This window comes from Cetorhinus maximus, chromosome 19 (assembly GCF_964194155.1).
Source record: "Cetorhinus maximus chromosome 19, sCetMax3.hap1.1, whole genome shotgun sequence".
Lineage (NCBI taxonomy): Eukaryota > Metazoa > Chordata > Chondrichthyes > Lamniformes > Cetorhinidae > Cetorhinus > Cetorhinus maximus.
Window position 1 is genome coordinate 37530333 of NC_135897.1, and position 12263 is coordinate 37542595.

Sequence of the window (12263 nt, forward strand, 5' to 3'; positions counted from 1 at the left end):
GAAATGAAGGTTCCCTTTGGATCTGGCCCCTGGACACATTTGGAGGAGGTCAGGTGCCCTTTGGGATTGTTAAAAGTAGGCATAAATGTGTACAAAAAGTGCATAAACTCAATACTATCAAGCTCATTGGAACTGTCAACAGACCTGTCAAAATCAACTGTCAAAATTGTCAGAAGCACCTGTCAAAGGGACCTGTCGAAGGGCACTGTCAAGCTGTCAAGTCATTTAAAATTCCTGCCCTTTAAATCTTTGAAAAAAAATGTCTGGAGTGTTAAGGAAAATGATTACTTGCTATTTCACTCTGTCTGTTGACATAAGCCTAAGGGTTTCCATTACTGGATTAGTGCTGCATTGTTGATTTCACAATCATCCAGTATCACAATAAGTTGCCTATCATTGCACAGTTTGATTGACAGCTACAAATGTTTATAGATGCTTTAATGTGGGACTGAGAGTCCCAATACTTGATGTTATAAGGGATTGTGCACTTGAATTAAATGTTTGTTGTTATAAGGTGTTATTTAGTTGAAGTAATGTAAATGTAGCACAAGGGTTTTTACGAATGAGAGTGTTTTTATCCAATATAATAAAGTGCAGTCTGCAACAGACACTTAGAACTTTATTTTATAGAACTTTATTCTATCTCATCTCTGCATGAATCCTAAGGCCTGACCATATAGGATTCCAGGTAAGTTTGCATGGTAGGTGTAAGGGCAAAGGGTGGTGGGTGGGGGGCATGTGTTGGCATGAGTGAGCACTAAGTTGGCATAGGGGCTATAAAAGGCAATGGGTGTGGGTAGGGAGCATAGGTTGGCAGGGAGGGTTTGAGGGTTATGTGGGATAGATGAGGGGCATTGGTTGGCATGGAAGGTGAGGCGTTATGTGGGGTGGATGGGGTTGAGGGCGAGGGCTGGAGGGATGGTTCATGTTTTGATCTTCATTTTTAAACTTTCAACACAGTGCCAGAGTCCTGAGACAGGCCTATCACCCAGCCTGCCTCTGCACCCGGCATCCTCCTCAGTCTTCCCGGGTTGCCTGCCCCAACTCCTAATACAGCCTCCGCTCCCCACGCCCCCAAGACTGAAAACCCAACATCTGGGCAGCCATTTTTAAAGGTTTTAAAGAATTCTCCCTCCTCTGTACACCTGACCTGGGAGCAAAAATCTGGGCCTGAGTTTTCTAAATGGATAAGCTTGGAATGGGGAAGTTGATATATTCCACACAGATTGACAGCTGTTATGTAACATAACTGGTTCATGAATACAACTGCAACATGTCATTCTTGCTTTTTCTACTGGTGCACTAAGTATATTTTGTGGCTCCAATAATTTTAAAATCGGCTATTGATATTATGTTCTACACAGCCAATATCACAAAGCTGAAGACTGTAGAGTCACATCAAAGCACAAAAAGATTCAGATTACTCCCACTTTCTATGAATATTGCATTGCCTTAATTAAACATATATTAAAAAATATTTGCAGCACATAGGCTGTAGAGATGGAAAACCTTTAGAAGAAATTCTCCATTATTATAGAAGGATCCACTGAGCATTTAAATGTCAGTTTTGTTAAAAAATAAAATGCATAAGCTGGCAGTCACAAAAAATGTTAATACAGTACAAAGCACATTATGTTTACTTTTAAAATCAAAACATTGCTTATCTTTTATCATTACTCAATCTAAGTTTGCTAGAATTTATGACCACAAACAACACAAATACAACAACACCAGAAGTGAAAAAAGAGGTAGGATTTAAGAGAAACATTCTTGGATAATGGTACAACATGCTTTCCCTTTGTGACGTTTTATTTACAGAAAAAAAATGGAGAAAATGAATGACTTCAGCTTCCTATTCAATTTAAGTAATGTCAAATACCATTAGAACCCAGCTTATCTGCTGCTCAAAAGAAAGCATCATTTAATACTGGCTTCGCCCCTTCACATTTACATAAGGATTATGAGATTTTTACTGTTTGCTGTTTTTATGAAAGCCAAAGCAACAAGAGCAGTGCAAGGATTTTTAAATTAATAAAATAGAAAAAGATTACGCTACCATAATTGGAAGAGTTCTGGGTCTGCTCATTTGGTCAGATTCATCCAGTGGCAAAAATTCAAGTGACAATCGCTCCTGGTGCCGGGTGCAGATATGTGCACAGTTCCTCTGAACCACGGAATGAAAGGCTTCAAGCAGAACAATGCTGGCAGTGCAACCCATATCTGCATCCTGAAGCCTACAGAATTACTTTTTCAATGCTTATGCTATAACTGAGAGACAGTGAAACCTTGTCCCTGAAACCAGCCTACATTGCAGCTGCAAGCACACAGCTTTCCAATCCGGATCAGTTTTCAGGTCAGCTGACAATAAGCAACTACACCGCTTTGATGCACGACGAAGTAATGCCAGGGCACAGCTGGAATATGCTGTACTAAAGTGCACTCCATTCCGTAAGAGCCAAGGTTCAAACAGTGTTTCTAACACACGAGCATCAGAATTTACAAAACACACCATTATTTAGGGATTTCTTTTGCGAAAGGGTATCTAATGAAGTAATGACTACTGCCGAAAATTGTAATAATTACGACTGATTTACAATCACTTGTCACAAGATAATAATGATGCTGATGCAGTAGGCATCAGATACTGTTGCTAACACTAACATTAGAATGTGCTTCAAGCACTGTGAGTGTTCTGTTTCTCTCATTTTGAACCCCTCAGTTCTATATCAGAAAATTATGTTCCCTAAGCAAACAGCTCTGGTGTTGCTTGTGCAGATTTCCTTTCAATGCCTCAGTTGTTTTGGGCCCACACATGCAGATGCTTTGCAGACTAATCAATTCTAAGTAAACGCAGGAGGCTTTCTTCCATGAAACATGGGCCAATTAAATTTCACAGCAAACTGCCACAGTCCTCTTCCTTTCACAAACAAGCAGAAATGGAATATTTTGATAGGCTGATGCCAAGAACTGCATGATAATGGGAAGATGTCACTGACAGTTAACAGCGTATGACTGTAAAGCAGTTAGGCACAAAGGCTACAGTATTAACAAGATGCTACAAAGTTGTGTGTTGCTGAAGACGTGAAGTGGTGACCACTGCCAGTTTTATGTGCATTTGTCTGAGGCATCCTTGACTGTATAGTATCTACTGCAACATGACAATTACTTGAGAGAAAATTCCATGCTGACTGAATTCTTGCTTGTGTATATTTAACAATAATGACTTGTGTTTATATAACACATTTACCATAGTGAAATGACCCAAAGCATGTCACAGGAGTGTTAACAGATAAAAACTGACACCGAGCCAAAGAAGGATACCTTAGGGCAAGTGACCAAAGGTTTAGTCAAACAGGTAGGTTTTAAGGAGCATCTTAAAAGGACAGTGTCCATTTACAACACTGGCCGGAATCGTCCCAGATTTGCACTAAGTGCGGTAGCGGGCGAGTAAAAAGACGTTTTACCTGCCGGCCACAATGACAGGTTTTCACGCTGTATCATCCCAAACCCGCCACATTATTTATGCATTCCCGGGAAACATGCCATTTCCATGGTGGGCGGGTTCCAATTTGCCTGCCACACCGTCACCTCGCCGCTTCATCGCGCCAGGCACCACATTTAATGTACAGCAGCGCTCAGTACTTCCAGCCCAGGATTGCAGCAAAGAAGGCAAGACCCCAAAAGGCAAGAAGACTGCAGCATTCGAGTGCCCTTTGAATGCCATGAAGACCCACTGTAATGTCCTCTATCCCCACACTGGCCTCAGGAGGGGCAGCAACATTACCATTATGGCTTGGTAGGCGATGGTAGTGGTGATCAGTGCCAATACTGCACAGAAAAGGTTGGCCATCCAATATAGATAGAGGGTGAATGATCTCATCCGTGTAGCCAGGGTATGGCAACCATCTCATCACTCTAAACTCACACACCCAAGCCCATCACACATTCACTGGCACCTCACTCACTGCCAGCTCAAGGGACATCACCACCCATTCTCACACGCATACCCTCACATGTCCATCTGGCCTCATCTCCTCTGGAGACTGCCTCCTCAGGCATTACCATTTGAGGTCACTTGCACAGATCAACATGTGCCCCCCACACACACCCTGGGATACCCTCCTTCCCCAGTACAGCTCTCATCTTGCAACCTCTTCCCTTTCCTGAGGCCACTTCCCCACTTCGTCAAGCAAGCCCTAGTCCTGCAGCCATTGAAAAGCCACCCACATATGGCTGCTCTGGCAGGTAGAGATCTGCCGTGAGCCCCCCTAAAAGTGATGTGGTGCTGCCTGTGAAGCCTGGCGCTGATGACTGCGAGTGCTGCCTGAAGCAAGGTAAGAAAACGAAGCTTGAAGTCCTGAGTGAAGTGCAGCCGGCTAGGTGCACATCACTTAAGCACTGTTGTGAAACACATCAGCGTGTTTTCTCGCCGAAGTGGGTGAACGATCCAGCGGGGGAGGACGATTCCGGCAGGCTGGCCTAATAATTATATGCTGATGTATTACAACGAGGTTCCCGACATCTGATCACAGACCACCATTGGCGAGCTGAGCAGACAATCACGAACTGGTTTCACACCGTCTTGAAACCAATCACGCCATATTTCCCACTCACAGCACCGAACATGCCCAACCCTGGCAGGCACGGTAAATCCTGGCTACTGTGGCAGCTAATGAGTTACATGGTATTAGCCAATGGGTTGGAGGATGAGTGACACAATTATGTGTCAAATCAATTCCAACCAAAAGATATGGGGTTGGAAGCCGAACTCAGGGTCAAGTGAGATACTGAGCCGCAAACAGTCTGGCTCAGCATGAAACAGTGGCCAAGGAGAGGAACAGAATCAATGTCCAGGGAACAGAGTTTGTGTGAGGGATCCAAGGCAATGGCTCAGTCTTCACAATATTTAATTTGAGCTGATTTCAGCTCATTTGGGGCTGGATATTAGACAAGCTGCTTGACAATTTAGACTGTTGTGGGGTCGAGAGACGTAGTGACAAGATTGAGCTGGGTCTTACAACGATACTGAACTTGGCATTGTGTTTTTGAATGATGTCTCTGAGGAGCATCATGTAGATGAAAAATAAGAGGGGCCAAGGTTAGATCCTTGGGGGAATTCTACCGGTAATATGGCAGGAGCTAAAGAGATGCAGGAAATCCTCTGGCTAAAAATGGGTAGGTAAGAGTGGAGCCAAGTGAACATTCTGCATTTAGAACAAAATTTCTGAAACTACTTCTCAATAAGTGCATTTCAAGTTGGAAATGATGTCAGCATCTTGCAATTCATCCATACTGTAAAGTCATTGAGATCAGGATTAACCTCATTCCAAAAGACAAAACTTTGAAAAAGTACCAAATTCTTCTGCACTGTCTTTACCGTGCTGAGTTGCATGCTCAAGATTGCTGAGTGGGAGAAGGACCTGAGTGCCATAGTGCTCAAATCACTGAAGGTCCAGATCTGTGTCGCAATACTATAGCAAAAGTAAATGGGATATTAAGGTGTATTACTGAACAACTTAATATAAAACAAGAAGTTCTGTTCTTTCTCTGTATAAAGCTTTCATCAGGCCTAATTAACAACACTAGATCTAGTCTCAATGCCCACAAATAGTGGATTAGATTTGAAAAGGTTCCAATAACAGCCACCAAATGAATAAGTAGTTTAGATAGGTAGAGAAATTGGAATGGAGTGAGAGTGAAAGTGAAGACAGGAGGAAGAGAGGAGGTGACCTAAATTTAAGTCTAATGAATGGCAGAAGAGCATCATCATGCTGTTGAATTAGTAGACAAACATACATCAGCAATAAGTCCAGTAAGTGTGGTCTTGGAATTTGGGGACCAGCGCTGTATTAAATCATATCTGATTGTGATTTTTTCAGGGGAGAATGAGAGTTTTTCCTCTGGGCATTTAAATTGTTAGCTGATCACCACTAAACCAAGTGGGCCAAACAGCCTGCAACATTGAGAAGCGGAAGGTACTTTTGGTGTTTTCTTGCTTCAATCCTCTAGATAATCTGGACTACGATATTGTCAAGTATGATGTTCTCAGGGCTTTCAATTTAATGGCTGAAGCTTATAGACAGAAATTTAAGAAACAAAATAAAAAATAATTCGGAATTTCAAAAGGGAAAATCATGCTTGAACAACCTTATTGAATTACTTGATAAGAAATAGAGAGAGAGTAGATAATGATAACGCAGTAAATATAATTTATCTGGATTTTTAGAAGTCCTTTAATGAAGTGCCCCATAATAGACTAATGAATAAAGTTAGAGAATGTGGAAGTCAGGGGACCAGTGGCACAATGGGTTGTTAACTGGCTTCAAGACAGAAAGCGGAGAATGGGAGTAAAAGGTAATTATTCAAAAGAAAGTGGGAAGTGGTGTTCTACAAGGATCTGTGTTGGAATCACTGCTGTTCATAATTTACATTAACCATTTGGTGTTTGGAATCAAAACCATATTTCTAAATTTGCAGATGACAGCAAATAAGGGGAGATAGTCACTGCTGCAGACGATTGCACCAAATTACGCAAGGACGGTAATAAACTTGCAGAATGGGCAAATAATTGGCAGATGAAGTTCAGCACAGGTAGATATGAGGTAGTACATTTTGGTAGGAAGAATAGAGAGATCGTTTATTACTTGGAATAATATTCAATAATATTAATTCTTGAATCTTGATAAGACCACGCTTAAAATACTGCATGCAGTTCTGGTCATCATATTATAAAAAGGATATAGAAGCATTAGAGAGGGTGCAGAAAAGATTTACAAGGATGATACCAGAAGTATGTGGGTATGGATGTCAGGAAAAGATTGACAGGCTGGGTCTCTTTTCTCTTGAAAAAAGGCTGAGGGGTGACCTTATAGAGATATTTAAAATTATGAAAGGTTTTTAATAGAGTGGATACATAGGGAATGTTTCCTGTTGTGGGGAAGGACATAATTAAAGGCTATCAATATAAGACAGTTACCAAAAAATCTAATAGGGAGTTCAGAAGAAACCTCTTTGCTAAAGAGTGGTAAAGTGTGGAACTCACTACCAAGGGGAGCGATTAATGAGAATATTATAGATGCATTTCAAAGAAAGCTAGACAAGTATTTGAGGGAGAAGAGAATAGATGGTTACGATGGTAGATTTAGGTAAGAAAAGATGGGAGGAGGCTTGAGTGAAGCATAAACACCAGCATGGACTGGTTAGGCCAACTGTCCTATTTCTGTGCTGTTTATCCTGTATAAAGGAAGAATCCATTCAGAAATGATCATTCAGCTTGAAGGTACATGGCAGATATGCTTAAAAACAAAGGTAGAACAGACTATCAAGACTTTGCCTTTTAACACTGAATGACAAATTTCAGGAAATAATTCCACGAGTTAAGAATCTGGTTGCTTGATCAGGAATATGATACTCTCTTTTTCAACCACATTGTCCCAGAGATTAGCTGCTCAGCAAGCCGGCTGCTTGTCTTGCCTTGGATAAAGGCAAAGGGTGAGGATGAGGGGCCAGCCAAGCGTAAGTTAGAAATCAAAAGAAAATGAGAGAGTGTTTTAAATGTGTTACCATAGGGGGACACATGTTTTTAAATTCCTTGGGCTGGATTTTATGGCCGAAAGTCAGGCAGGCCACCCCCCTCTGCTTACATAAAATAAGTGATGAAGTCAGGTTGGCAATCTGACATTATCCTGCCAATCTCTGATAATACAGAAGGCAAGCGGAGCCAAAATCAGAAGTCCAATCATCATTTTGAAAAAAGAACACTTAGCAGGCCATTGAGCTCAGTAAAGAGGCAACTGACCACAATTTTACAATGCCTATTCCATTTTTCAGTGGGCACCCAGGAAAAAAATTGAAAGTGATTTACACCAGGTACGAGGAGGTGGGACAAGGATGGATAGAAAGGCCTGCAAACAGGACCCTGGCTACATAAGTAGCAGCAGAGTGAAGGTGCTGAACTGGAAGTGTTTGGCTGTTAGTAGACATTATGGGCAGAATTTTTCTGTCGGCGAGCTGGGGGCGGGGTCCACTCGTCGACGCAAAAATGACGCGGGATGACATCATCCCGCCCCATTTAAATATTCAGGAAGGCGGGGGGACAGCGCAACCAATTAAAGGCCCTGCCCGTCCAACCTTAAGGTTTATTTTTCTATTTTTAAACTTTCAAAAACTTTCAGCGCTCTCCCTGAGGCAGCACTTAGTCTCAGAACATGCGCGAAAGAGCGCACTCTGGCAGTTGGGGAATCCCCCCCACCCGCACAGGAAGCGCACAGCTTAAAATGGCGGCAGAGCTCGTTTCGGCGGCGGCGATCGGCTGCCCGCCCACCGCCGAGCCGGTGGGGCCCGCCCGCCCATCAAGGGCAAAATTCTGTCCTATTTCTTCACTGTTTTTAAGCTGACATTGCAAATAAAGAGAGAGTGAGAGGGAAGGGAGCCTGCAGACAGGGCTAAACAGGAGGGTGAGGACTCCAGCACAGCAATCAGAGCTTGTTATCTCCATGGGGATTGTGTACGCCAGAGGAAATGAGGAGAAGGAGACAGAGGAGGCCAGCTGTCCAGGGACAGGTGCGCCCTGCAGTCCAGGCAGGTGTGGTATCTGCTGCTGCTGCACTGCTTCAATGTCAAATATGGATGCTACCTTGGATTAGAACGGGCAGCTAGTTTTTTCAGACGGTACAGACACGATGAGTTGAATGGCCTCTTTCTGTGCTGCAACATTTCTAAGGTTTCTATGGTTTCTTCAAAGAGTGCTGTTACCAAACGTAGATTTCTCGTGAAGCTGCCACCAACGCGATGCCAGCATGCGTTCAAATGGGTGGCTGTGACCGACTTCCAGTTCGCGGCCTAACCCCCCCTCCCACCAGATGTCCCACCTTACATGCCCGATTGGGCGTGGAGCCCCCCTTCCCAGTGCTACTTGGCTGGCCTTCCTGCTGGATGGTGGCTAGTTGGCCAGAAAAGCTTGATTCGCCTTATTGAAAAGGCAGGGCAGGAACGAGCGTACCGCGCACTTCCCATCCTGCCTCCCTCACCCCGCCAGAAATAAAAAATATCCAGCCCCTTATCTCTTTCTTTACCTACATTTTTATATTGCATTTTAGCTCTTCTCATTTGCCTTTTTACCTTTCTATAATATTTTCCATATTCCCAAGATTTACTTTAGTGCTATTAGATCTGATATTAACACATGCCTCTCCTTTAAGTTTCAGTTTAGTTTTATTCCTCTATTTTTTCCCACAACCTCCCCCCCCCACTTCAATGCACATTGATTTCACCTTATAGGGATATATTTTACTCTATCCACTTCTTTTACAACATGTCCCATTTACTATTTTGTAACTTTTTTGTCCAGTTAATTTAGGCCATATATCTTATCTCACTGAATCTGATTGTCTACCAGTTCACTGCCCTTATCTAACTCTTCAAAATTTGAGTACATAATTTAGACTACACTTCAGTGCAATATTTGAGAAAGCGCTGCACTGTTGGAAGTTGCACCTTTTGAATAAGGCAGTAAACAGAGCCTCATCTGCTCTCTCAAGTCTATGTAAAATATCTTACATAACTATTCAAACAGAAGAATAAGAAGGATTCCAGCCAACATTTATCCCTCAACCAACATCACTAAAAACAGATTACCTAGTCAATCATCTCATTACTATCAATGGGACCTTGCCTGCTGTGTTTCCCTGTATTACAGTAGTGGTCACACTTCAGAAGAACTTCATCGGCATTGAAGTGTTATTGCACAAAATGCAGCTTAGGTTGAGATATCTTGGAATATTTCAATTACAGTTATATCTATGATGATCTGAACTTCTCAACCCTGTAATGGAACTTATGTGGTTGTAGATATTGTTATTTAATACATCATTATGTCAAACATCTTTTAAATGAATGGCAAATAGGAATATTGTACTCAGTATTACAGAGTGCTGCAGTTATAATAGAGTGACTTGAGTATGATTAATTTAATTATAATTTGCATTGGGTATCATCCAAAGATAATGCAAATGACAGCACATTAAGGCATCTTATTTGCTAAATAAAGGAAGAACCCCAATATGGTTGGTATAACAAAAGTAATAAGAATGGATAAACTCTGCTGAACTTCATCAACAGGTTTAATCTTAAATTCTATCATATCTATCCTGTTCAGATCGCATAACAGGAAACTAAAATATGCTTTTGAAGGTTGGTATAGATTGCAACACCCGACTCTGTTTACTACACAACAGCAATTTTTATCAACCTGGAAGCCATTTTAACCTCCTCTGCTGTGAGAAGTTTATTTTATTCAGATAGAGGATATTAGCTCATGTCCTCACAAATCTGTAAAACTGTAAGACACAAAAGCAGGACTAAGCAAGGTTATATGACATGTCAATTGTACCATAGCGGATAGTTAATAGCTTAGGTGGCCAGACCTAAAGGAAAGTAACAGTGAACAGTGCAGAGAGACAACCCATGTACAATGTTAGGTAAAGTAGAACGTAAGAAAGTGACCAAAGATGGAAGTCAAAGATGGAACTCTCTGCCCACAAGGATGCTAGAAGTTGAAACAATCAAAAGTTCCAAAAGGAAATTGAATGGGTACTTGAAGGAAATAAACTTGCAGGGCTATGGGGGTAGAACAAGGGGAGCGAGGGACTGACTGGATTGCTCCATGGGGAAAACACCATGGGATCGATGGGCCAAATGGCCTCCTTTTATGCGATAAATGACTCTGTGACAACAACTTGCCACAAACATTGCTAGAGAAACAAGCATCCAGAGGATGGTTAAATTGCCCAACACTACAGCAGCTAATCTGTTAAATGGAACAAGCCATGTGTTTTATGTTTACATTATGAAGTAATAGCTGAAAACTGGAAACTTGGAACTCACCCATGATACACGGAATATAAACTGCAAATGCTAAACCACAATGTAGCCATGCATATTGATGACAGCTCAGATACTGCCACTGAATAAAACATAAGTGGATATATTTTGATAAATGTCAGTTAAAGTTGTACCCATGATAATTTAGATTGCATGAACTCCTCATCTTGGCTCTCAACCTTTTAATGGTACTTGTGTTATCGTTTATATGATTAGTTAATGCATCATTGTATCCAACATCATTCAAAATTCATGGTCACTAGGACTATTGGACTTTGCTCCCTATTTTGCAGTATTCCTGATGTGTTACAGTGATTCGTGTACAATCAGTTTAATTTGGATTGCATATTCCAAAAGCAAGGCAACCTAAAGAACAACATATTCAGGTATCTTATAAACCTTAAATATAAATGGTAGATTCTCATCAAGTTTTCCTACATCTAAGATATTTTTTTAAAAACGGGTTGGAAAGGATTTGTGTAATATACAAAATAAATATTAGAATTTTGGTTATTAAATTCCCTTTCCATATTGGTTGGAACTTAACAATCTTACAGTTTCATCACATATAATGGAAATGTGTGGCTCTCAGTCTCCCATCACTTTCAACTCCACAACAACAGTGAGACATCAAATTGCTTTTCCAACAACAAGTAATGGATAAAATAGCAGGACTTTGAGAATCCAAAGCCATAAACTGTTTAGATCCCAACAAAATATTTTTATATCAATTTTTTTAAAATTCATTTATGGAACGTAGGCTTTGCAGGCTAAGCCAGCATTTATTGCCCATTCCTACTTGCCTTTGATAAGGCGATGCTGAGCTGCTTTCTTGAATCGCTGCAGTCCCTGTGGTGTGGGTACAACCCACAGTGCTGTTAGGGAGGGAGTTTCAGGATTTCGACCCAGTGACAGTGAAGGAATGGCAATATGGTTCCAAGTCAGGATGATGAATGGCTTGGAGGGTAACTTCCAGGTGGTGGTGTTTCCATGTGTCTGCTGCCCTTGTCCTTCTTGATGGTAGCGGTCATGGGTTTGGAAGATGCTGCCTAAGGAGCCTTGGTTAGGTTCTGCAGTGCATCTTGGTACACACTGCTGCCACTATTTGTTGGTGGTGGAGGGAGTGAATGTTTGTGGAAGGGGTGCCAATCAAGTGGGCTGCTTTGTCCTGGATGGTGTCAAGGTCCTGCTGCATTTGGACATGTACTGCTTCAGTATCTGAGGAGTCACAGCTGGTGCTGAACATTGTGCAATCATCAGCGAACATCCCCGTTTCTGACCTTATGATTGGAGGAAGGTCATTGTTGAAGCAGCTAAAGATGATTGGGCCCAGGACACTACCCTGTGTAACTCCTGCAGTGATGTCCTGAAACAGAGATGAT

The 12263-nt window shown here is 41.8% G+C and overlaps 1 protein-coding gene across 7 annotated transcripts in view; it reads right to left on the reverse strand.

Moving 5' to 3' along the window:
* Positions 1-12263, reverse strand: part of dock10 (dedicator of cytokinesis 10) — a 370245-nt gene that overhangs the window by 292890 nt on the left and 65092 nt on the right. For 6 of the 7 annotated variants that reach the window (XM_078563738.1, XM_078563737.1, XM_078563741.1 and 3 more), the window contains exon 1: positions 2057-2339. The exons of the other annotated variant lie outside the window; for it this stretch is intronic. In XM_078563738.1, the coding sequence (XP_078419864.1) occupies positions 2057-2218 (162 nt within the window). In that variant the 5' untranslated portion in view covers positions 2219-2339. Of the gene's footprint in view, positions 1-2056; positions 2340-12263 lie in introns of those variants that run through there. 7 annotated transcript variants of the gene reach the window in all.